This window comes from Pseudochaenichthys georgianus, chromosome 9 (assembly GCF_902827115.2).
Source record: "Pseudochaenichthys georgianus chromosome 9, fPseGeo1.2, whole genome shotgun sequence".
Classification (NCBI taxonomy): domain Eukaryota; kingdom Metazoa; phylum Chordata; class Actinopteri; order Perciformes; family Channichthyidae; genus Pseudochaenichthys; species Pseudochaenichthys georgianus.
The window spans coordinates 9,966,083-9,994,068 of record NC_047511.1 but is presented as its reverse complement, the minus strand read 5'-3'; the positions used below and the strand labels follow the sequence as shown (position 1 = coordinate 9,994,068).

General features: G+C 40.2%; 1 protein-coding gene across 1 annotated transcript in view; it reads left to right on the top strand.

Annotated features, from left to right (window-relative positions):
- The window catches only part of LOC117452197 (protein unc-13 homolog B-like), a 101,687-nt gene that overhangs the window by 6,768 nt on the left and 66,933 nt on the right, over positions 1-27,986 (top strand). Inside the window, exon 2 of the mRNA XM_071204288.1 lies at positions 14,439-14,468. Within this exon, the coding sequence (XP_071060389.1) occupies positions 14,439-14,468 (30 nt within the window). The remainder of the gene's footprint in view (positions 1-14,438; positions 14,469-27,986) is intronic.

Sequence of the window (27,986 nt, the reverse complement as noted above, 5' to 3'; positions counted from 1 at the left end):
GAAAAGATGCCTGATTGCCATTTCAGTCTTTATTACCGTACAATCCTTAATGTTTAGGACACAAATGGATGAATGACTGTCTAAACAATAATTAAATGAAAGCTAACAAAGAATCTAGCAAGTCCAAAGGCCATAATGAATAAAAAAGGAAAACAATTTAGATGTGTAATTTTACAAGATTGAGATTTTAGACTTCTACAAGCAACTAAAGACAGTACCCACAATTGGACACGAGGTACCTAACATTTTCAGAAATATAAAATTCCAACTTATAATTAAGAGTAACTGGACAAAATCTATCTTTTTATATTTACATCGTTTGTTAACTGCAATACATTTCTCCTAATGTAAGTGTTTTGGTCCGTTTTAGCATGTTTGCATGGGTTGGTCACTGTACTCATAGGATAAAATTATGACATGATATATGGATGTAAAATGCATCTTGACTAGTTATCAAAGATAAACAGCTGCTGAGTGGTAATACGTTTAAAAAAACAACACATAACAGAAAACTCTTTGTGACCAAGATTTGAACTGAGCAGGACATTTTACGATTGCAAAATACATTTGTCAGGGTGATACTGTTAATAAATCACCACTGACATATCCTTTTATTTTTATACTGCCAATGTACCTTAATTATTCTCTGCCATATATTTCAATACCAATGTATCTACAATAATTTCATCCATCACCATTCAGGTCTGATTTTCCATTTCAAGACATGCCTTTGATTGCTCATGGCTTCTTGGAGGCATCATTTGTCTGATATAGGGTAGCATATATCACATCAAGCACACCTCCGTTCTTTTATAGATTGACCAACACACACATACATGTACAGACACATAGACAGATCCACAGCAGTTGTATCTATCAGGTTGGCTTGGCGAGGTCTGCAGGGGCTGTTGTTTAATGGAAGTGAGAGGGTGTTAATGACATGGCCACCAGGTTGACAGCCTCCACACTCCCAAATCCACTATGAGTCGAAGGACCGGAGCTAAAAATAGACCCTGTCTGGCCTCTTGTAATGGCAATGATCATGTCCACGCCTGTCTGCCTGCTGAGCCTTTCAGGTCTGCTGCCCCCGTTCAATAAATGAGTGATAAGTAATGTTTTACCTTATTAAGACCTGCAGGGAAATTCTGTTTCCTTTGCACACATACTGACGTAGTAATCAAGAGATTAAGGGTCAGAACAGCTGGTAGGGATTTAGTAACTGCCCCAAAACTCAATGGTTGCAACCACTTAAGCCCCTGTCACACAGTCCCGAAATTGACACCAGATGGACACACGATAAAGGAAATGTTCAAATTCGGCTCTGATCGTAACAACATCGGCCATTCGTGAGGGCATCTTAAGCCATCGTATGGCCGCCGGTGGAGTTTCTCAGGCACCGGCAGCAACTTCGTGAGCGGTGGCAAAATCTTTCGCATGTCAACAAATTGCAGAAGGACCTTGCGAAGGTTAATTTTCGTGTTGAATTTGTGTGTCCATTTTGCCCTTCGTAAGTCACTCGTGAGGGCATCTTGTCAAATCGTGTCATCTTCGTGTGATCATCGGTGCCATCGGGCATTTTTCGCCTCACGAAGACAATACGAAGGAAACAAGAATCAATCAATCAATGTTTATTTATATAGCCCAATATCACAAATGTTACATTTGTCTCAGTGGTCTTCACAGTGTGTAGAAGAAGCTGCCCGATTGTCTTAGGAAGGCAACACGACTAAGTGAAGACCTCGCTACGCCGTCGTGTAGTCATCGTATTATAGTATGATGACATCGAGATTGCATTTATTGCACAACAAAATCATGTAAACATATTATGTAAATAACCCAATTTGTGTTCTGTGAAACTGAAAAGGATATTACATTGTTTTTGTTACTTTCGTTGCAGTTGTATGTCTTAAATGTAATTTAGGTTAACTTCCTGTTTTATTTAGATGCTTTTATTTTAGTGGTGCACGATAATTATCGGGCCGATAATTATCGGTCCGATATTAGGAATTATGACGTCATCCCGATAAACCCGATAAAAGTATTAATAGCCCCGATAATATACAATATATTTTTTGGGTAAAAAAAAGAAAAAAATCCTGCGGTGTGGGTGGATTGGGATGAGGGGCGCTTGTTTTTCACTCGGCTCCTCCCGTGTTGCCAGTACTGTGGTATTAGTGGTTTAGGAAGAGGGGAGTTTTTCACAAATCCAGCACTCCCTAACTCGTGCCTGGCTGTGACGTAAATGGTGTGCGGCCGTGAAGCCAGGACAGTAAACAAACATGTCGTCGGTAGTATGGGACTATTTCAAAGTTTCAGAGTTAGATAGTTCGCTTGCTATTTGTATTAACAAATGCAATGCAGAAGTTCCACGAGGAGGGAACAAGGCAACGAGGTATACTACTTCCAACCTGATTAGTCACCTGAAACATCGCCATCGCTACGATGGTGTGTTAAAAGCGTACGAAGACGCCTGCGCTGCTAAACTAGCGGCGAATCCAAAGCCAGCTGCAAAGGCACCGGGGCTTTTACCTATCGACGAGGCTTTTCAAAAAGGCAAGAAGTTTGCCAGAGACGACTCCAAGGCTAAAACGATCTCTAACTTCATCATAGAAATGATGGCGCTTGACGACCAGCCCTTCTCCATCGTCGAAGATAAAGGATTCAGTCGGCTAGTTCATCATTTGGAGCCTAGGTTTATCATTCCAAGCCGCCGCCACTTTTCAGACGAGTGTTTACCAGCCAAGTATAATGAGATCGCCACACTCCTTCATACTCTGATCGATAACGATATACGGGACATAAGTTTCACCACGGACATATGGACCAGTGATGTTAGCCCCGTTAGCATGCTAGGTCTGACGGCACAGTGGCTGGACAAAGACTACAAACTGTACAGAGTGGTATTGCATTCTCAGGAGCTACCAGGTTCACACACAGCCGATATGATCCGTGAGGCTTTTGAAGCCATGCTTCAGCAATGGAACATTAGTAAAGAGATGGGTTAGTTGTTTTGTTCATAGTAGTAATGCTCATGTCATTTGCTCACTAGTCTTTTTTTTATCACCAGGTGTGCAAAAAGTACAGGTACATTTAATATATATATATATTATATTATTATCGGTTATCTGTATCGGTATCGGTCTTGAGAAGCAGGAAGTGATCGTTATCGGTTTAAAAAAAAACAACAATATCGTGCATCCCTATTTTATTTTGAAGGCGAGTTTACGCTGTTGACAGGAAGTTGTTGTTACTATGGAAACAACATGACAGAGATAAGTAATATCTTCTAATCATAGCACCCCCCGAAGAGGCACAAGCTCTTACGCTGAGTCTGGATACATTCTAAATCATCAGTAACGTCTACGACCATATTTTCGTGTGTGTTTCGGGTGCCATCGTGTGGCCTTCTGTAGGCATCATACTTGCTTCGGCTGTTGACCAACTTCGGGGCTATCTTCGTGCGAAATTCACAATTCCATATTCGTGTGTCCATCTGGTGTCAATTTCGGGACAGTGTGACAGGGCTTTACCAATAAAGACGAAATATCGAGAGATTATTTTATTCAGCTTGTTTACATATTTTATATAGGTGCAAAGGGGAGTATAGTAGGGGTGTAACGGTATCCGTATTCGTCCCGTACCGTCACGGTTCGGACGTCACGGTTCGGCACATGCAGTCACACGGCGAATCAGTGAAATGCTCAACCGCTCTCATGACTCTTACTGGTTTCAGCAAGGTAGTCCCCCAATAAACAAGCTTGTGTGTTATGTCACTGCAAGGATGTGAGGCTTCAGAGGCTAAAAAACATCTTTAATTCACCTCTGAGGGGTTATTTCTGCCCTTTAGCTTCAAAGCTACACTTTCAAACATCACTTCAAAGAGATCAAACCAGAGCCACTAGAGCGGCCATTAAGTTGTCACAGTCGGAGCTTTGATTTAACACAGTGGAAGTGACATGTAATCATTATGCCATTGTAATATAATTAGTCAACTATGATTATTTCTTCAATGTCAGGCTATAATTACAGTCTATGTTGATGACTCCTAGCCTCGTGTAGAATGTTTACATGGGTTGCTGTTGCAGTTAGGATGCACCGATTTATTTGTTAATCATTGGTATCGCTCAATTTTGGGCTTGGTAACTGTCAATGAGATGACATTTGCCGAAAGTGGTGGCCGATGTTTTACTATTGTGTTTGCATATATTTTGTGTTTGGACACAAATAAATTTACCAGATGTTGATTTGGCACAAATATGGCATGACGTGCAAGAAAAATCATAGAGGACATTGAAGATGTGGGAGTATCACACTGTATTGCAGAATAAACGTGTTTGTTTCTTGACCAGTGACTTTTCAAAGTACTTTACTGAGTACAAGTAAGGTTTTATAAGGTTATAATGAATGATAGAACTGATGGCCAGGAAAACTAAAATAAGGCCGTAGTTGTAATATAACTGAATTTGACCTTTAAAACATTTTCACTTCCTCATGGGGGAAAAAAAGTGTGTGTGTGTGTCTAAGCTTTGTCTCTGCAGTAGTGCTGAACTGATTGATGATCCCATAGTGGTTCTTACATTCTGTTGTTTGACTGTCTGAAATAGAAATCTTATCGAAATGTTGACCAATAAAACCTCAAATCATCATCTAAAAAAAGCGACATTGTTAGGTTTCCCGAGAAGTGACTGGAGATGAGAACCCGTCCCGCTATGCAAGCATTAAACCAAGACAGTGGTGAAGTGTCAAAAAAGGCTTTATTTTGTCCACGACACTGAAAAGAAGTTAACGAAGAGAACGTAGAGGGAAGACGTGGAGCTGGGCTGACCAGGAGGGGAGGCTGGACGTGGCAGGCAGAGCGGCTGGAGTATGTGGATCTGGAACAGGAAAAAACAAGCAGGATTAGGAAATAATTTCCTTTCACATGGAGCATCAAAAAAGTCACTAGGAAAAACGCTAGTAGGCCTGGACGATAGTTTACCACTGAAGAATAAATGAAGAACTGGCGAAGTCTAAAGATGGGAACCAGGGTTTTAAGCAGGTGCAGGTGAGTAGTGGCAATCAGTGAGATGAGCAGCAGCTGAGGAGGTGAGTCGGAATGTAGGTAGCCACGCTCAGCAAGGCAGACAGACACAGACAGGGGAAAAAGAAGGAGGAAGTACTGCATATCCTAATAACATAATTGACAATATGTAGCATACACTGACAATACACATCTGTGTATGACATAATCTCATACTGTACATCTCTTCAGCAACAGGCATTCAATCGATGAATTATCATTAGTAAACATTAGTGTGTTGTTTTCAAAAGCCCCTTCTTTCCTCAATATCTTAACTTTATGTATGAGCCAAAAAAAAAAAAGCCTTCCCCACGTGGTCAGATATCCTTGTTATTCATCATCAGTACAATACAGCAGGTTCTGGTAGATTTCAGCCCTGCTTAAGGCATTAGCTCGGGGAGATTATCCCACCGGCCAAACACTCGGGCGCCCGCAGCACGCATCCTCTCATACAATCACTCTGAGGGACACGTGTCTGATATGTGGCCTGCTGCACAGCCCTGATCAGGCTCGCCATCAGTGTGGCCCAGAGGGTTGCTGACCTCTGCTACCACTGAAATGTGACACTGACTTTTGTGCTATTTTCTATAACGGAGCAACTGCAACCTGCCATTAAAGTATGTTCCATTATGGATATCCAATTGTATTTACAAGTAACATGTACAGAACCATATAGCATATACAACGCAACTCCCTTTGGAGGGACATTTCATAATTTCATATAACATACTACAGGAAAGGGAAAACCCCCAAAAGTACAATAGGGCTCAATAAAATTGTCGGTTTGAAAAAAACATACATCTGTATGAGCTGTTCTGACTAATACCATGCCTACTGAATTCTGAAAGGGTACAAATTATAACCGCGAAAGTCCACGGCCCACCTATGCCAGAGCCAACGGCCCACCGAAGGCATCAGCCCACCAACGGCAGCGGCCCACCGGGAAAAGTCCCGAATCTCCCGATGGCCAATCTGACACACACACACACACACACACACACACACACACACACACACACACACACACACACACACACACACACACACACACACACACACACACACACACACACACACACACACACACACACACACACACACACACACACACACACACACACACACACACACACACACACACACACACACACACACACACACACACACACACACACACACACCTCTGTGAAATGGGCTTTTCAGCTGTTGCAACACTGAAAATAAAATACAGATCTAGGCTCAACATTGAGCACGACTTGAGAGTGGCATTATTAAGCCTGCAACCACGTTTTGAAAAGATGTGTAGTGCAAAACAGGCTCATTGCAGTCACTAATAATCCAGTGATGAGACTCATTCATTCAATTGGTAATTTGCATTGCTGAATGTATGAATGTATTGATTTGTTATTGATTTTCTCTATTTTTAACTGATGTTATTTGTTATTGATGTTATTTGTTATTGATTTTATTTGTTATTATTGACTGATGTTATTTGTTATAAGATGTAGAACTTGACGTTATTTAAATACATTTGACAATTTTAAGCTTGGCCTACCCATTGATAACACAATTGTTAAAAGTAGGCCGTTTTTCTATATTTTTGGAACTCAGCCCATTTGAGGCAAGGATTGACATCATTGCACTTTTATTTTGTTTATTTCTGAACTGTTATTTGTTATTGATTTTCTCTGTTTTTGAACTGATGTTATTTGTTATAGATATATAAATATTGTTATAGAATTCATTTCAAACCTTTATTTATACAGATAAAATCCCATTGAGATCATTGATCTCTTTTCCAAGGGAGACCTGCTCAAGTAGTTCCACATGAAACATAAAAACATAAATAGAACAACAAAAGGACATCATACAGCATCATTACATCATACAGCATCATTACATCATACAGCATCATTATCATCAGAATGATACATTTGACAATTTTAAGCTTGGCCTACCATTTTATTGGAGCGATGAGGGACAGGTGGGGCTTGAAAAGGCCCACCTGTTCAAAGTGGGGAATGACAGAAAAAGTTTGAGAACCACTGCCTTAGCTAAACCTTGAGCTAACTTATCCATTAGCTAGTAGCCTACATTAGTTAACTATATTTGTGTTTGTCTTAGCTAATTAGCTGTAAACTCGAGGCACTGGCAGTTTAGTAATTTGTTCATCACCACTCACCTTCAAAATAAGCCAAGAAAAGCCGGCATAACATGGCACAGTAAAGTGGGAGGTGCTGCTACCTGTCTGTCTGAAGGGACTGCCGATGTCCGCACCGCTGTGCAGGAGACGTGGAGGGAGGGAGGATAGAGAGAGCTACGGAACTTCACAGTTTAATCTCCCGTCCTGATATTTTAATTTTGTATTCAATCAATAGGGAAACTGTGCGCAAACAGCAGTAGATATATATTCATTACAAAAAATAAAAAAGGGCACTTTCTCTGGAGGAAGACAAAGGGCAGGGGCTCAAGCCCACTTTGATGTCTGTGTGCACGTGCCTAAACGCAGCCTTGACCGGTACTTGCTTTTGATCAAAGTCAATGCGGAAAACCCGCACTCACACAGGTAGGTGAAGGGAATGAGCACTTTTACAGCCTTTTTGGCGAGGTGGGGGAACTCGGTCTCAGACAGCCAAAAGTGTGCAAGTGACACTTTACTCATCTTTTTCTCGTTATTTTTTTCTCACGCTGCGCCTCCCCTGAAGCTCTCTGGCGCCCCCCCAGGGAAGCGCGCATCACACTTTGAAAACCGCTGCATTAGACCACCAAATAAATAAATAGAAAATGTATTCTATTTTTATGAGATCTATTTGTGGCGGACGATATTTAATTGTGGCGCCCACAAATGAATCAATGTATGGGAAACACTGCCTTACTCAATAAAATCACACACAAAAGTAAATGTCAATTTACCCTTAGCAGTAGCCTCAAACAGATCAGTGCCCTTACGCAACTCCTCTCGGGGGAACCATTGGGTATTAATGTATCATGTTTATTTATAGATTTAGATTTTTTTTTTTAACATGTTTTACACCCAAACAAATCACAGAAAGTAAATATTTCACTTTAAAGTGTATGTCGTGACTAAATTATGTTGTTCTCCCCAATCTACCAATCGATATTTACACATTCTATTCAGTTGATCCTGGAATTGTTTGAATATACTTTGATCTATACCAATCTATGATTGTTGATATCTCTAGTGTAGTGCTTGGATGATTTATACTGATTTCTTATTTTAGCTCAAAGCTTCTTATTTTGATATTCATTATGGTGTTCCTCCAGGGATCTTCCTTGTCCTACTCATATTTCCTTTATACATTCTCCTTCTTCGAAACATTGTTAGTCAGCATAATGTCAATAATCACTTTAAATAGATGATACAATGGTACATTTGTTTAATCAGACATTCCCAGATCTTTCTAATCCAGCTAGATTTTATTTCCATATTTAACAAAGTCACAAAACATAATCTCTTTATCTTTGGAACATTGGCAACGTTTGATACACGCTTTTATTGCAGTGGCTTACTGCAACTCTCTTTATATCAAGCTACCTCAAAAGTGACAGCTACTTTTAAGTCCTTTTACTTGTTCATAAAGACGTACATACCCTAGCACACCTCAGTGACCTTATATATACCTTATATATTGTTCCAACAAGTTACCTCAGATCTTCCACTGCCTTTATTTTATTAGATCCTAGTCTTTAACACTAGATGTATAGTAAGATGGTTCTCTAGATATATTTTTTTATCTGGCTTTTTGTTGGGAGTAATTTAACTTCCCAAAATCATCATTGATCTTTATATGTTACAACGTCCTTAGCCACGAGTTTTGGTTCAAACTCGAACAAAATGCTCAACATAAAATTGCATTAAGTTAAAGAAGACAGTGGTTATAAATATCCATAAAGTTAGATATTTAAAAAACTGTTTCTCTCTAAGGCTCTTTTCTAAGTGAGTCTCTGTAAAATCACTGTGAGTCTCTTTCACAGTGTCAGACCATTCGCAAAGGTATTGTCAAAGCCCAATTGGCACTGAACCAACGAGGCCGTCAGGCTTCCAATGTGCCTCCGCCAGGCTGGCACGAGTGACACAGTAGGCAAGCTGTGCTGACAGCATAAGACAAATGACCTGTTAACGATATTTTCCTCCCTGTGTCACTCTCTTATCTCATCTCACAATTTGGACTTTGATTGGATAAACATATTGATCTCCCCCAGCGAGAGTATGCATTTAAACCTCATTTAAATAACTAAATTACCTCAAAAGGGCAATAATTGTCATACTGCTGCATAATAAAATGACTATCACACATCTCCTGGGGGCTTAATTACATTGTTAATTGCATTGTGACTCACCTTTTAGCCTAAGGCCGAGCACACATTGGCATTTCACGTCACTTTGGCATTTCAAGAGAATTTGTGCTACATTGTGCCAGAACTCACTGTTATTTTAAGTATTTCTTTATGTTATGTTTTTATAAATGTTTTTATTATGTTTTTATTTATTTTGGGGGGGGGGCATCGTTGAGGTTATTGTTTGTTTGTTGTCTACAGTTTTTGTTATGTCCTTTTTACAATATTTCTTATTTGTTGTAATGCACTTTTGACGACTTGTTGCTATATAAAAAAAGTAAATGCTACTTACTTACTATACAATGATAGCATTTTGGAGTAACACTGTCAAGAACACATTCACATTTCGTTATGGTGTGCAGGCAACTAAAATGTTACCCAATCCGGGTTTTCGCACGAAAGAACCTCTCGCTATTTGAAGATAAGTTGCCAGGGGGCAATTTTACATCATAATGTTACAAGAACATTCTGAAGAGGTACTGTAAAAGAGTATTTAAACAAAAAAAAGGAAAATTTAGATAATACATTTAAAACTATAAAAATATATACACTGTCCTACATGACATTAGGCTACTTGGACAGCAATGAAGCTGTCCAAATTAGTTGCGCAGCATTATAGTGGCTCCACAATATAGGAAGTATACTATATGTAGACTAGTATATATGCTATGCACAATATATAGAAATTATACATATTAATAAAACATATATCGCAAAATAAAGTACAATATAATATTATCCGCACCAATACACGTCAAAGTGCATTGGTAAACTTTTAATATATGTATACTTTTTTCCTTGTTTTCCTGTTAAAAGTCCCAAAATCTTGTGATCACAACAAAACGCACAGGTGGAACTAATACAATTAACGAGGGCTTTGTTCCAACAGTCATTGTGCAGTGCAGCCATCATAACATATGATCAGCTTACTGTAGCCTATGTTGCTCTAGCTAACCTGCTAGCAAAGAGAATCAGTAGCCATGGAAAGGGAACGGCAGTAACTAGTAGGCTAACTATTTAAACAGTTAAAAGACACAGAGCAACATTGTCATTCATTAAGAGACATGCTTCTATCCACAAAATGAATGTAGGTTTGAAATGTATTATTTTTTAACTGTGGTATTGTCTTCACCAATGCTAGCTTGGTGCTAGCTTCTATGTTTTACTTTCTTACCGCCTAGCTTAATCGCTAACTTTGCATGCTATTTTGTGTTAGTTAGCGTCAAGTCTTGTATGAGTTTTGTTTGCTGAACATTTCTGTCTATCATGTTATATAAATCTTTGAACTATATATCATTTATTACATGTAGGCTACTGTAGGAGAACCAATATGAGTGGAAAATACCTGCTAAAACTATATACCGCTATTAGTCGGTGTTAGCATCATTCTCTGTTGGTTTAGCACTGAGTTGCCATTTCACATGACATGAAGGAATTTGATTAAGTGTCACTATAAAAAACAACACTTTTGGAACATAACATGTTTTTGTTTACAGTTAATTATGCCACAATGATGTTTACAGCATTTCCAATTTAAGTGAACTGTTTACTATTTGAATATTATTCTCCTATATTTAGTTCAACCCGCTATCACAGCAAGACGTGAACAAGTGACGATTTACCATGCTGGAAGACGTGAATATGTCACGATTTCGTCCCTTCAAACGTGACAGTTACACGGTATTGTTAACCCATATTAACCAGTGGAGAAATACCCAGAAATGCCAAGCAAATGCTCTACCCCGACGGTCGGTTGTTATTGTCAATATTAATATAATAATCGATTTATTTTGTAATAGTCACACTCGATTACACCGATTCTCTTGTAGCCCCAGCGGGTCGACACCTCTTTTAGCAGAAACAAAGGCTACATTAATGTATTAAATCGATGTTAATCCATGTGTGTGGATGTGGAATTAACGGACGTGACGTTGTGCGATTGCGTTGCCAGGCAACAGCTTTGGTTCATGTTCATTTACAAACTCTTCAACTACAACCGTAGTTATATTTAAAAACATGTTAGAAGGCCTCACAAAATACTTTAATGTAAATTTAAATTTAAATGTGAAGGAATACACACATGTGTGTATAACAAAATACATCCGTCATTAACGAAACCGGAAACAGACGTAGGCAAGATCCTCAGCTCAATGATTGGATGGTTCAGCTCAGGGGTACTCAAATACAAATCTTAAAGGTCCAAAATAAATGTTTCAATAAGACAAAGGTCTGTTTATTACGGTCAGTCAAACTTTTAAACAATTGTAACAAGATTCTTAACACGAGGTTGCAAAAACAAAAATAATCTGTATGCAGCAGTTTTCATTGTTATTGTGTCTGTGCTTGACCCCTCAGAGTCGCAGTGTAAGAGCTGCAGTTATGAATAAAGGCAGCTGCACCCTCTTTCATTCAGTATTCCCATTATTGCTTTATAAATGTCTTGCCCCCTTGTGTGTCCACTGAGGTTCGTCAGGCCCAACACATCTTCAACAAACTCCCACTTTGCCTCATCATAAAAACTCACGAACACCAGCAACTGAGCATTGTCAGTGGTGTCAGTGGACTCATCCACAGCTAAGGAAATGCACTGTGCATTTTTTAATCCATCACAAAGCTGATGAATCAAATCACCAGCCAGTATTTATGTTCTTCTGGTTGCTGTGGAATCTGAGAGGGGGATTTGCTTGATTTGACCTGTTATTTCCTCTTTTTGTTTGCCTTCAACATGGTCTCCATCACTTCAGTCATGCATTCTTTTATACTTCAGTTATTATCCAGTGGAAAGTCCTTACCTACTGGCCTAGTTCAATCAAAGTGGTTACCTTTTTTTGGCTGGGCAGTGAAGTTTTACACACCGTCTTATTTGACTTTCTCAGGACTTAAAACAGTTTTTTGGGGGCAGACCCCCTCAAAGAAAAAAATATATTTACACACGTAAGGTCATCATCTTAATAGTTTTGTATGCTCATCCGTGAGCAGAGCATCAAGTTGACATGCCTATTACAGCTGAATGCGGCGATTACCATTTTGTTCAGCAAAACGCCTCACAAACGTATTAAGATCAACAGCTTTAGTGCGTTTTGATTCAATGCTGAGTACAGCCAAACTGACAGTCTCTTCTCTGTCAGTGTAGACCACAAATACCTCATTCCTTCAGTGCTTGGGTCCGAATGCTTCTCGTTTTGCGCCGTCCCGTTCAAATGAAATCGCCGCCAATCATATGTCCACACTCGCGCCAGGAACGGGGGAGGGGTTACATCTTGTGTTGCATTCACTTGCACTCGGACATTAGAGACTTTCTCTCATAAATGTCCGATGAGCCACAACTTTTCTTTCAAAACAAAGCTGCCAACTGGGGTGGCAGCTGGGGTGGCACGGCCTATTTTTAGGGTGTCAGTTGCCACCCCGGTAGGTGAAACTAGGCTACTAGCTACAGAACAGATGTAACTAGATGAGCTGTTAACTCTCGCTCTGAATTTTTTTTGTTTAAACTCTCGCTCTGATTCAGACAGGTTGAAAGAGACACACACATTTTTCCCACCCGCATTCCGCGAAGACCCGTCCTACTGTGCCTCTGATTCGCAGATTGTTTAGGGGGAAAAAACGCTGACGGGATGCTGAATGTGATTGGACCAATGCGTTGACTGACACACACAGACAGTGGAACAGTCGGATATGCAGAGCGCTGTTTGCAGTCTATGGACATTGCGGATCATTTTGACTCGTTGCGTTGTGGCGATGTCTCGCAGAGAACACAGATAATACAGATAATACATATGAAAAGTATAATTTGCTCAGAGTCCAGAGACAGTTGTGGTTCGGTCCGGATCCGGATCGGAGTCCGGACTTTGAGGATGCTTGGTTTAGCTGCAATGCACGCTGGGATTTGGGGTTTATGCGATGTGAAATCCAAACATTTAAAAACTAAAAACTTTATTCCGAGTGTTCTTGCTTTTCTCTTTGAAAGTCATCACATAACGGCATTGTAATACACGGTTCGGCTGCATTAAATATTACATATCTGCCGTAGTTCTCTATTTATAGAGCCCTGCTGAGAAGACTTCTAGACAAACAGGAAGGACTGCCACCAAAACTGAAAATGTGACGTGGATCATAAATATATAAGCAATTAAACAACATCTTACATTTCTTTTCACACAATACGTCTCCTTGCAGTATCAACACTAATTCGGCTGACTTTTATATTTGATCCAATTGGTAGATAGGCTGTATTTACAGCTGATAGAAAGGGACACCTGGTGGTTAAAGCACGTTATTGCATTTTATTATTAGATATTAATAGGATCCCTATAAAGTATATTCATTACTTGTTATTCTCTACTAATAGTTAATTAAAGACTGTATATAATGACTATTTTGCACATCCCTTTCAAGATTTCAAGATTTTCTAAGGTTTATTGATATCATATTCACAAACGGTGTAGTTATGCATTGAATGAAAAACTTGGGTCGCAGGTTCCTCAATAGTGCATTACAAGACATCTATCAATATGTGTGTATACTTCCACCATTAAACTGTCATATTCTGCACATTTCTTGGCATTTCGGGGTATTTCTCCACTGGTTAACATGGGTTAACAATACCGTGTAACTGTCACGTTTGAAAGGACAAAATCGTGACATCTTTACGTCTCCCAGCATGGTAAATCGTCACATGTTCACGTCTTGCCGTGATACCGGGTTGATTTAGTTAGGGATACAGATATAAGTTTTGAGCTGTTAACAATATTGACAACTGTGTATGTCATTTTACCTTACATTTAAAATGATGTCTTTTGCATTTCACATGACGCATTTCAGCTATTCTAACTGAAATCAATTAAGTTTAGCGCACAGAAGATACACAAAGCTGCTAAAAAGGTAATGCGTAATAGGCAGCATGTGTGCAGGTGAAAAAACCATCTTAATATAGATTTAACCAAGAGAAAAAAAACGAGAGAAACAAAACAAATCTATTTATCATGTAACTAATCTGTGTTTTTCTCATTCTCTTTTACAGTAAAGAAAGCAAAGCTACACGGTCCTCCAGGTAAGAGCAAACCCATCATACTTGTTGATGTTTGTACATTGAGAGGTGTGTACATTACAATAAGAGTGACAGCTGTGTTATTTCTCACTAATAGTCTCTAATAGAGTTATATGTGGCTCGAGCTAGGAAAAGTCTAATGGAGCTATTGGCTTTATACTGTAAAAGTCTAATGGAGCTATTGGCTTTATACTGTAAAAGTCTAATGGAGCTATTGGCTTTATACTGTAGGTGCTCTATTATGCTCATTTTCAGGTTTCATAATTGTATTTTGTGTCTCAAATGCTTTCATTTTATCATACTGCCTGTGTGGCAGCACCTCTTTTCAACCTCTGTCTGAAACAAGAGCCCAGTCTGCTCTGATTGGTCGGCTCTGTTGTGATTGGTCAACCAGTTAGTATGTCCAGCTTGTCACGTACAAAGTTGACTTTCTACTGATGTGAGTTCCTTATTCTGGATTATTATAACATCGTATTATAATTTGACAACATACTCCTTGAACAGCTCTCTTTAAGTTAGGACAACACATTTTTGTCTTTTCTTTATTAAGGTGTTGATGTCTCACAATAGTTCAGGTAAACCTTCTGCTGTTCAGTGTGCAGTTTCACTCTCTGGATGATCAGTGTTTCTATATGTGACCTGTACCTGTACCTAGTGCTGTGTTCTTGCAGAGCCAACATTTGAATCTAATCAGGGTCATGTACGTGGATGTCCTCAGTATATGTGTAATAGAGGAAAACCACAGCTGAAAATATTTTTCAAACAGTTCCTCTGCATCAAATTAAGCAGCAAGTCAAGAGTGGAACATCCTATACAGATCAAGCTTTTTTCCCTCCCATTTTACCTCTTTGTGGGCTTTAGCTATTCGTACCATCATCTCTCCAGGCTCTGATGAGGGGAGAACAACAGCAAAGAGTGGGAGAGAAAAAAGTCAAGCCAGAGTAGAAGAGAAGAAAATCAATAGATCATCAAAGAGCCACCTGCTAGCCTGAAATGACAACATGCCATCCTGGCATAAATAAGAAGATGGAGACAAATCCATCAGTGTCTTTAGGAGACAGATTCCAGATACAGGAGAAGATTTCTCCTTGGCCGCCTCTGGCCTACAATCTCAGAGCAGATTTTCCAAGCGGAAGCGGGAGATTTGATTGGCCTCCCCAGGGTTCATAAATCCGGACATGAGTGATTGTTTTGATACTGTACAGTCATTTTCTACTGTAGAAATACCCTTTCATTCATTTGTTCTGTGGTTCCTCCCGTTTGAATTATTCAGTTTAACTTAAAGGTGCCCTATTCTGCTCATTTTCAGGTTTGTATTTAGTGCCTCTACTGTGACATATTTCCATGCTTTAAAGTGGACCTATCATGCTATATTTGAAAAATATATTGTAGGGCCATACCTATATAAAACATGTCTCACCCATTGTAGCCATGCCTCATACTGCTCAAACCCCTCTTTTGAAGCCCTGTTAGAGAAATGCAGATTTTGGGTCCTTAGCTTGAAAAAAAGAAAGAAGAGGAGGCGGAGCTAATGCCTGATCAGAATTCTACCGGAGATAAAGTAAAATTTGGTTGTGATAAAACGCCATCCTGTTTAAACCACGTCAAGGATTATTTTTGAAATAGTATGGAGCTCAAATGCTTTTTCTCTTGCAGATTTATCACAAGGTGAGTTCTTTTTTTATTTCCTGCTTTTTAAACACATGTGCTCTTCAGTACAGGTTAGCTCTGAGTGTTAGCAAGGCTTGCTAATGTAAACAAAGACGTCCAAAACACGTCAGGCATTGTTTCTGATAGCAACTTTCTGTGGGTCCGCCGACGTCACCTCGGATGGACACGTCAGTTTTGATGGAAATCTGTATCCGCTCGTTGTACACCCATTTTTAAAAGATTTTGGTACGGAGGAAAAGAGAGAGGGTTTTATTTTCTGACGCTGCGTGAGTTCCCTGACGCACCGGGGACACATTTTATGTATAAAAGACATCACAAAGTGCATTTTGCATGATAGGTCCCCTTTAATGTTAAAAAAAAGTACTACAGCACCTCGTTCACCCTCTGTCTGAAACCAGTGCCCAGTCAGCTCTGATTAGTTAGCTGGCCAGCTTAGTTGTGATTGGTCAACAGCTTAGAGATGTCCCGCCCCTTAGCGTATCAAATACAATAGAGAGGCGAAGTCCCGCCCATCTACTTCCGCCCCATCGGACCTTATTTCGGAAAAATTATGTATTGAAGTCAATGGGGAGAGAAAACGTATCTTTCGATCGCGATTGAATTGTGCCATGAATTACACATATGATGTTTGTCAATCTTAAAAAAATAATTTCCATGTCAAAAAAGTCACAGTTTGTCGTAAAACTGTTGAAATATAAGACTGAAAAATACGCAACTAGAAAGCAAATCCCAGAGTCGCGTAAGTGAGTCATAATTGATTTCCTCCATTAAATATAAGAGATAGCTAAGATAAGATAACTTTAACAAGATGCCTGTGTGCTTAGTACCAGGTTGTAATCATACCAGCAATGGGTCTTGCTCGTTCTTTCGCTTCCCGTCTGATGAAAGGACCAGGAGTGGCTGGATCATAGCAAGCACGTTAGTTAGCATTACAGCCTTAGCCTTGTCATTGATATTAGCCTTAACATGAAGTAACACTAAGTAACCCAAAATATTAAACAGTAAGAGTAGTAGTCATATTTCGCGAACCCTTTGAATAGTACTGTCACACCGGTGTCATCATTCTATAATACACCATTTAAGCCCGGGGGGGGAATGCAAGAGCTCACGCTACATTAGCATCGGCAATATTTTCTACTTCATGCTCTCTGCACAAATGGTTAACATTAAAAAGATCAGGCAGTTTAGGGAGAATCAAAGGAAGGAAGGCAGGCAGGCAGGCAGCTTTGCATGACATTCTTCTGGACGTGTTTCATTGTGGTGATAGTGAGGGTAGTCAATCACTTTTTTGGCAAGACAGTAGTGACGGCCATCTTGGTGACGTGTGTTGTTGTGCGAGACCAGAGATGTAGTTCATTGAGCGTTTCACACAAACAAAAGTCTTACTTCGCAGTTTTACGACACATTTTTATTTTTTTGACTTGCAAAATTATCTTTTAAATTGACAAACATGTGTAATTCGTGGCACAATTCAAACGGGATCGAAAGATAATCTTTCTCTCGCCATTGACTTCAATACATACTTTTTCCGAAATAAGGTCCTATGGAGCTCCCCCGGAAAGGGAGGGACTTCGCCTCTCTATATGTTGGAGCTAGCAAGTAGAAGCACAAGGGTTACATAGTGATGTATTACGGAAGTAAACAAAGAGGTCCAATGGAGGCAATTCCGTCAGGGGGGGGGGAAGAGAAACTCCCTCTGGCCTGAACTATAACAAAAACCTATACAACACACTACAGGAAAGAGAAAAGCCCCAAAAGCACAATCGGGCCCCTTTTAATTTTATTACCATAAACATTGCTCAGTTTACTGTAAAAGTAAACAGGCTTTCAGAATCCACATTTTTCTTTTAACCTAAAACAAACTTGTTTTCCCTCTGGGCTGTAACACCCCAACAAGTAGGTGATAGAGAGTATTCAGAGTATGTCATGTGACGTGATTATTAGTCTCAGGGAGGACAAAACTAGTAGACTTTGTCCCACTCTTTTGCCCCAGTTTGGGATACATGATCTGATTATCTAATAGTAAAAGCAATAGATTATTAGCCTGGGGGGACTGGCTGCAGTGCCAAATAATCCCTCTTGGAACCCCCTTGAGAGATTTTGGCCAGTAAATGTGTCACTATATTAGTTTAGACGATTTAAGGCACATTATCCTGAGACGCATTATGTCAAGCAGTCTGTTGGCCTAAAAATGTGGGCCAACCTTCAACTAGTGGATGGATTGCTGTGATATTTAGAGCAGACATTCGTTGAGATAAATGTAAGGCTTACAACTTTGAGATTTCTGCTTCCATTCCAAAAGAGTGGAGTTGAACTGAATTGTTTTTGTGTTGATTAAGCATTAAGTAATTATATTTACCATACATATAATATTACCATAGAAATATTCCCAGTGAAAAAAGATTGGCAGTATCAGCTACTTTATATGCATGTCTTGTATCACTAGACTTAAGCGATACACTTTTTTTGGAAGTGGAGCAGGTGGACATAAATGCAGGAGACTTGGAGGCAACAAGAACTTTAAAAGGGAACAACTTTAATTTAATGTTCAGTGAGAGAAGTATCCCGGACGTACCTAAGTGGCAGTCATGAAAAAAAGTCATGGGGTTTAGACAAGAAATCAAGGAGAACTCATTAGGACTTAGTAAAAGAGAGCCGTGGTGTAAAGAGAATAAAAGTGCACTTATACCTCATTCACACCAACGCAACTCCGGTTCAAGCTCTGTGCTAGAGCTTTTCAGGTTCAGAACCGGTTCTTCGGTTTAGCTCCGACTCTTTTCACACTGCCCAGAGTCCGACTGGTGCTGCGTCATTGCGTCATCGTTTGCGTCATGACGTAACTGTTTACGTGCCTGCTTCATAAAGCCAAACCGCACGGAAACCCCTCACAGCTGATACCGACAACAACAACAATGGCTGATTGTGCTCCAGCTTCCTCTGTATCTCTTCGGAAAACCAGATTCCCAGTAAGTAGTAGGTCTCTTCGGTTGACCACTGCTGCTTGTTAAGTTGCTCCATCGTTGTGTACAAGCTGGATAAAATGCCGGCTTTTTGTTGTTGTTCAGGAGTTGATCCCACCCCTGCCCCCGCCTCGACGTAAGCGTGACGTATGCGGTGCTTTTTCTCTGGCCGGACAATTTTTTGGTGCTTGAAACTAACCGGATTCCGGAGCTAAGAGGCTGCTCCGCTGCGGTGTGAAGAGGAAAACCCGGTGCTTTTCAAGCTCCAGCTCCGAACTGGCCCTGAAACACCATTGGTGTGAATGAGGTATTACACTGGGTAGTTGTAATTAAGATGTGACGGCAGATGACTTTGATATGCGTCTGCCATCGTGAAACTCAAGTCTAAAACATTAAAGCATTTTAGCAAGTTATTGCAGCAGATGGAAAATGCTTCTGAAGCACTGTAACTTAAATCCTCAGAGTGTTGGTCATGATCAGTTGTTTTAGTGAACCGCAGAACAACACTTTAATCGATGCGGACGCAAGGAATTGTTAGATAGCATTATCTCCTTCCCTTTTCTAAAGGATAGTCCAGTGTATCCTAAGCTAAGGAGATGATAAAGAAATCATAGAAGCACCTTTCCATATCATCGAGAGGATTTGATCAGCTCTTATGGCTGCAATTTAGGTACTTTCAGATTATTTCGCTCCGTTAGGAAGCTTCCTAAGCAAAAAGGATTGCTCGACCGATGCCCAGAATTTACAAACAAGCTAATCTGAGGGGATGAAGTGCAGATTGAGAGAAGCTAAAGTGAGGGGAATGAGATGATTAAACAACAAAGTAGGCAGGGAGCTGATTAGCAGGGGGAAAACATTGTGAAAAGGAAAGGAGCCTATTGGCTGGGAAGATAAACATAGGATCATTCAGAGAAGGTGTGTAGCATTCTGGGAAAAGTGATGGACTAATGAGTCTGATCCATAGCAGATGTGTAGATGAGCAAAGAGGGAAAGTAAACAGAGGATCTGAAATGGAAAACACGGCAAACGCAGCACTGTCATCAAAAAGTCTCAGACTAGATGGACATAAAGCCAGAATTTGACATGTTTACGGTGACACTGGAATTGTTTCCACCTTATGCGTCGGTGTGTATTTCATCATGGAGAAATGTGTTCCTGTAAACACCTACTGTAGCAGAAACTACAAAAAAATATGTTCCTGGTAGTTGTTGTGTACATTTACTTTAGGTGACACTTTTATCCAAAGGGACTTTCTAAAAGTAGTAAACAATAAAGGTCCAAACTCAGAAGAAGTGGAGTATCTGGGCCCCACTCGCAGTGAGGGAGTAGCGAGCCAATTGGCCGATGCAGGGCAGAGTGAAGGTGCTAGAGTGTAGGGCTGCTCGATTATGACAAAAATGTTACGACCCGCCTCCCTACTCAATAGTAGTGGCTCGTGAGGCAGTCCGCAACATAAAACAAAAGTACACTGTACACAACACATAGGCACTAAACGGTGATCATACATTTATTGCCACAATCATAAAAACATACACTGGAGGACAGGTAAACAAACAAAAAGACGGAGGGGACTTGGGCCAACCACACCACGGGCCGTAGGATCCAGAGCCTTCCTCCGCTACCCAACATCACACATAACCTAACGGGAGAAATAAAGCCGCGAAAACCTAACGCTAACACGTCCTCCAGAAAACACAACAAAAAGGCAAAAGAGCTCTGACACAGCAGAGATATCCGGAGTAGTGATCGGCTCCCTCCTTCTCCTCTTTTATTCTCGGCTGATTGGCAACTGGGAACACCTGCGCCAAGCTCGGCTGAGTGACAACTGGGAACACCTGGGGAAGGCGGAGCCAGCTGTACCTGCACAGCAGAGAGAGCAAAGAGGACAACAAAAGGGGGGGGAGTACGTAACAACGATTATTTGTGGTCAATATTGATATCACGATTATTAAATACAATTATTAATTGACTTTGGAAACATCCATTTATTGAACTTTAAAATAAAAAATAATAATAATTTGAATAGTATATTTTTAACAGTTGATTACCCTGAACTTTAAGTATAATTCAACTGAAAAACTAATGCAAATAAAAAAATAAATACAAATTATACATTTATATCTACATTTAAATAAATAATATTAAAATAATAAATACCAATAAAGATCAACAAATATTTTGGAGCGCACTTCCACAACCTACTAAACAAATATACTGTAAATATGTTAACTATGTCACTCACAACCTGTAATGTTTAATTATACTGCTACACGCAGTACTCTTATTTTGGTAACCCCTTACCCGGAAACCGGAAGTAGCGAGCTAAGAGGCTCCGGCTTGACGAGTTAGTAAAAGTTGACTGTACGCTAGAGACCGGAGAATAAAGACACGGCAACTAAAGCTTCCCTTGTAACGTCTTTATATGGATTTGTTAAACAGCATGCAAGTCACAACACAACCTGGCCGAGAGGGCTTTTAGGGAGGGGTGAAAGCGCAAGACAAATTGAGAGCATCATTGCGAAAGGGAATGCAGCAAAATAATCGTTTTATTTCGATTACGCTGTTTTCGTAATCGCTGCAAGCCAAAATCGAGATTAAAATACGATTAATTGCACAGCCCTACTAGAGTGTATGGTTTATCCATGTCCTGCATCCAGGGAGGGCCACATCCCTTCTAGGGCTGCAACAAACGACTAATTTGATAATCGATTAATCTATCGATTAATGAAACGATGAATCGACTAGTCGGACTATTATGCCTTGCACAATTTCTCAAACGCTCTTATTTAGCCATCAATTTTTAGATGTAGCTTGAGGTTGTTTTAGGCATGTGGAAACTAACAATGAAGACAATAAAGATGAATACTTGATTCAAAAATACATATATTATTAAATTAACTAAACACATTTTGAACAAAATTAACATTGCTTTTTATTTAAAGTAAATAAATAATATTTCACATCAAAAGAAACAACAGTGTTTTAACAAATCGTATTAAGTAATCTGATGACAGAACTGTAAACAGAATAGCTGAAACTTTAACAAAAAAGTAACTCAGTTACCTCTAATCATTAACCCATGTTTGTATAATGTAGTTAACTCCGTGTGTTGCTGCTAGCATACATAACACCTGACGTGGAAACGTTACTCGTGGATGGGGGGGCTACAGAGCTACTAGAAAGACAGTCGAACCCGGTGCATTCCTCCGTCTGAATGTGGTGCACTTTTGCTAAATGTTTAGACAAATTGCTCGTGTTACCGCCCTTACATGCTAAACTCTTATTGCACTTTTGGCAACGAGCATCGAGACGGGTAAAGTTTAACCACACCTCGGAGCATGTTCTCTCCGCCATCCCCGCCGTGTGTTGCTGCATGTAGCAGCCACGTGTGTGTAAACTGCCCCGCCCCCTCGCACACAGACGGGAGAGAAAGATCTCTCTTCTGGATTGGAAAGATCGAAAATATATCATAGACGCATTTGTTTGTCTTTTTGCATATTAGAAACGAGTTGGCGAAACTAAGACTGCGATATAATGCTTATGTAGCAATAATACATGACATATCTTTTTTAAATGTCTCCAGTACAGATAAAAAGACCAATAACGTTGGAGCTTAACGGCGCGTAAAACACACGTGATGACGTCACCAACTAATCGACGACCGAATTAGTTGCCAACTAATTTGGTCATCGATTTTAATCGATTAAGTCGATTAGTTGTTGCACCCCTAATCTCTTCACAGGCCACTACTAATGTCTTGAATTGGAGTCGGGCAGCCACTGGCAGCCAGTAAAGGGAGCGGAGGAGCGGTGTTGTGTGGAAGAACTTAGGAAAGCTGGAAACCAGTCGAGCTGCTGCATTATGACTGCAGAGGTTGGATAGCACTTAGCAAGTAGACCAGCCAGTGTATATCTGCAGTAAAAAGGGGTCGTAGCAGAGTCATTAGGCGCTTTCACACCGGAGTACTTTTCCCAGGAATAGTTCCGATAGTTCCTGGGATTTTTCGTTCACACCAAAAAGATCTGGAACCAGAACTTTTTTTCGGGAACGTTTTCACCCCTTTTCAGTCCCTGCTAGAGAGCAGGGACTTTCTTGGGGAGAAAAAGGTTCCAATTTCTGATTGGCTGGGCAAATTGCAAACCACGCCCCGCAAAACTTTGAAAAGTCTTTGTGAAGCCGCCATTTTATTTGCTCGCATTAGCATTATTAGCATTAGCCAGTGTTGTAGTCAAGTCACCAATTCACGAGTCCAAGTCACTCTCGAGTCACCACTCTTCGAGTCCGAGTCCAAGTCTGAGTCACCCAAGGAGTGTCCGAGTTGAGTCTGAGTCATCATTACCTGTTTTCAAGTCCGAGTCCAAGTCCGAGTCACCCAAGGAGTGTCCGAGTCGAGCCCGAGTCTGAGTCATCATTACCTGTGTTCGAGTCCGAGTCACCTAAGAAGAGTCCAAGTCAAGTCTGAGTCACAAGTCTTCATGTATTAATCTTAGTGGATATATGTGTTGAAATGTAGCTGTAGCTCCTCTACATTGCTTTTATCCTGTCATGTTATACTAATGTGTCTATTGAACTGCTGTGAAGCGAGTTACAATTCTTGTAATATGCTTATTACTAATATTAATATTATTATTATTATTATTATTTTTATTATTGGAAATGACCTTTAATATGTCTAACTATATTTAAAATGAGTTACCCTTTAGAGAAGTGATTATATTTGTATGCCAATATTTTCTTATGGTAAAGTTTCCTTTTGCACTTTTATTTTGATAGTAATACGATCAAGACATCTTTAGACTGGAATAGCGGGGCCCAGTACGTGAACTCGCCTCACAGGTGCACACGTCAGGATAGAGGACATCAGACTCCAGAGAAAACTTGCTCGAGTCGAAGTGTCAATGTACAAGTCGAGTCCGAGTCATCGTGGGGGGAGACATTCACGAGTCCGAGTCATCGCGGGGGGACAAATTGACGAGTCCGAGTCCAAGTCATCGTGCGCGAGAATTCACGAGTCCAAGTGCGAGTCGCGTCAATCAGTGCGCGAGTCCGAGTCAAGTCACGATTCCCGAAAATCGACACTCGAGTCCGACTCGAGTCTGAGTCCAGGACTCGAGTACTCCATCTCTGGCATTAGCCCAGCGCACCAACGGAGAGAGATTAACATATGGCAACACAAAAGAAAACATGGGAGCGGTGGAGTGATGAGGAGGTGTCAGCGCTTCTGCCGATTTACTCGGAAGGCTTCAGTAGAAGCTGCTGGGAAGACTCCCAGTAGCTTCTAGAAAAATCTAGACAAATATTTTGGTCAAGCTCAGGATATTATGTTTAAAACATTTATTTTTTAAGAGACACGGCAGGCAAAAACATCGTTTTTCAAGTACTGGTCGATTTTGTGCTATTTTCATTCTATAACATGTTTTCTTTCAGGCTTTTGGAAGGAAAACGTACAAAATACACATTTAAGTGTTTATTTTACTATAGTTTGTCTATTTGCGTCTGTAGATTTCTCCTAAATTCACCAAAAGTTAGCATTCTAACGTAACATAAAGTACCGCGACCGCTGTGTGCACCATGTCAACAGAGATATCGTTGCAAAGCTCCGTCTCTCCTGCACAATATCATCGGATCCAAATATGGTCATTTCTTTTGTATCAGCAACCAATCGTGAAAGTACAAAGGGGTCTTAAACCAAGAAACAAAATCTCATTGGCTGGTGTCAATTTCTGACAACGTGATTCGTTCAGATGCGTCATGTGGTGTGCTAAAACACTTCCTGGTTAGCTTTCCGCTAGAAATTGAAATCTCAAAATGGCAAAAGAACGGCAAAAAAAACTTTCACAGAGATGACGACAACAATTGTCACTTGCACGAAGCAAGGTTATACAAAAAACAAATGACCCTGACCATTACATACCTTCACGGAGTGCGTCGATGCGCAAGCTGTCATCCAAAGAACAGGAGGGTTTAGCTAGCGCCTCACTGCAATTTGTAAAGGTCGTTTTCTCAAAATTAGTTTTTTCTCCTACTCTGAGTTCGAAATGTCAACTTAAGTAGCACGTAGATACACAAAACCTTCCAGTTATATTCCTATCAATATTATGAAGGCTTTTACAGAAGGGTTTGTTCATATATCATTCATAGCCTGAATTATACAATATTGTATACCTAAACACATGGCGAAAATTTATATTTTAGGGCTGTTGACAGTATTTTCTGATTTATGGAGTGATAAAAAGAGATATCCAATATCCCGTCTGTAAAAGCCTTAGATACTAATATGACTACAACATGAAACAAGAATTTTGAACCTGGCGTTATCCAAAGTTCAGATTTTGATTCCTGAAATGTGTTAAAATATGTGCATATTTAATGAGATAATGAATAATTTGCATATTTAAACATGCTATTTCAGAAAACTTGTAATACAAAAAACAATTGCATTATCGTAAGTAATGAACTGGAGAAATGTCTAGCTGACACCTTTAAGTTAAAAAATTACCGTATTCACCTGGGGTGTCTCGCCTTAAAGGTCACATGTCATGGCCATTTCCACTGATCATAATTCCATTGTTGTGGTCTACTAGAATATATTTATACTGTGCAATTTTCCAAACTCACATTGGTTTCGCATACAGCATCTCTGTAAAGTATGTGTATTCACTCTCTCCACTAAACGGCTCGTTGCAGCTCTTGCCCCCCCCTCCCTGTGAGCCCAGTGTGCTCCGATTGGTCGGGACCAGTCGGGACGTTGTGAATCGCGCTATGCTCTGTGGAGGTGTGAGTTCCTTGTTTAGCGATACACAGCGAAACACAGCCAAACTCACCCTGAGCACACACAAAGTCACAGCCAAAGTAAAAACAATAAGTGTGGCTTGATATTGAGAAAGAAAAAGGTTGATAAACGCTGTGAGAATGGGTCTGCAGAGAGAATTTCGCCGCGATCCCAACTGTCTGTTATCAGCCTGCAGCCAGGGAGGAGACATCAGCAGAGCTGCCTGCACTGAGTGTGTGAGGAAGTCCGTGGATTGGTCAATTTGGACCAATCAGCAGGGGCTTAACGTAATGGCTCCGCGGACGTAACGTAACGGCTCCACGGATTGGTCCATTTCGTTCCGGGGACGACATGACATCAAATGGACAGTGACGAATCTCCAACAATGCGTTTTGGGGAGGTATTTTCTGTTTTAGAGTTTTACTCCCTACATGGTGTACTTTGAGGGTTTTGACTCTGCAGACCGTTTACATGCATAAAAACCTTCATAACACACAAGGGGACGGGTAATAACCGGAAAAGCATGACATGTCACCTTTAACATCCCCAGTTACTGTGTCCACCCTGTTACTGTGAACAATATTAACAGGGTGGACGGTAACAGGGTGGACATTTTATGCTAAACTTGGCTCTTGCTACATGTGTGATGATAATCAAGCTAGCACTTGGTGACAACAGAAACATATATTTGATAGATATATTCACCATATTTTCTAAATAACATTGTTGTTTTACGGTAGAGGGGGATGAACATTTAAAACCAAGCTTTTAAAAAACAAGCATTAGACCTTTTAAATACAAAATATATGATATAATGTGTTGGGGACCTAAATGGCAATGTTAGCAATGAAGAACAGTAAACAAGACCCAAAAAGGCAATGAATGATGGAGTCCTCAGACGGTTTGACTGGATATATTCTGTCAGCCCTACAGCATAGCAGCACATACAGTCCATACTTGCCAACCCTCCCGATTTTCGCGGGAGACTCCTGATTTCATTGCTCTCTCCCGGTTTCCTCCCGGGTTCATATTTCTCCCGCATTTCTCCCGATTTCTGACAAAATTGGATTTACTCACGACTGTTTCCACTCGGACTTTAATACAGCTACACCATTGTTTGGTTTCCATGGTAGCGCGTCTCTTTAGTAGCTTGCGCAACTGAAAGTCTGAGAGGGTGAGGAAGATAAGTCACAGAAAACAGAACAAGAATCGACAAAACTCCCCCCTGCTCACTCCTTACCTGTATAACACAGGTCCAGCCCACACATATGCTCCATCAAGACAGTGCACTTACAACTACAATAAGCATGTTAAGCTAATACAGTTCCGGCGATTCACTAGCGCACCCCCCCCCCGCGGTGGTTTTGAAATGCTCCCGATTTCTGAGGTCTCAAGGTTGGCAAGTATGGAACTTTAATGGTCCAAACATGGGGGCTGAGGTAGAAGTAGTATGAAAAGTAATAATTTCACAGCAATGCTAACAACTTATTTAATTGAATACTCCTTTTGCCTTTGGTTTAAGTTATGAACATAGGGATAACAACTGATTTTGACTTTTGGGTCATGATACCACTTCCCATATTGCAGCCCTCTGAACCACAGGTTTGTGAGGTGAGCTATTAATCAGAAAATAGTTTGAACCTCAAGCTGCATTGAAAAAAAAAAAAAAAAGGAAATGTGAATTAGAAACACAAAAGGTCCTTAAGAAATGCTTTGGTTGAGCGTAGCAATATTTTATGGTACGTTTTTTCTTTTAGCTACTGTAAGACTGGTGTAAATACATTTTGTATTCATCCCTGACGCATTGCTCATAAGTAGTAGTTATCATGCTGTGATGGTCCACTGCAGCCTAACATCACAGATGAATCCCTGAAAATGATTAGATCATGGTGTTGGTGTAATGAGGCTGTTCTGTCTTTGCACAGCCTAAACTGCTGTGCTGTCTGACCTGTACTCCATCTGCTGCTTAGTGCAGACCTAAACCACCTTAGATTCTTTTTCAACTAGCTATTGTATAAAAAAATTATTGTGTTCTGCCTAAAATAGAAAATGCCATATTTTCCAAAAGTTACCAGTCCCTTAACAACATCTTAGCAAAAAATACATTCTTAAGGACAC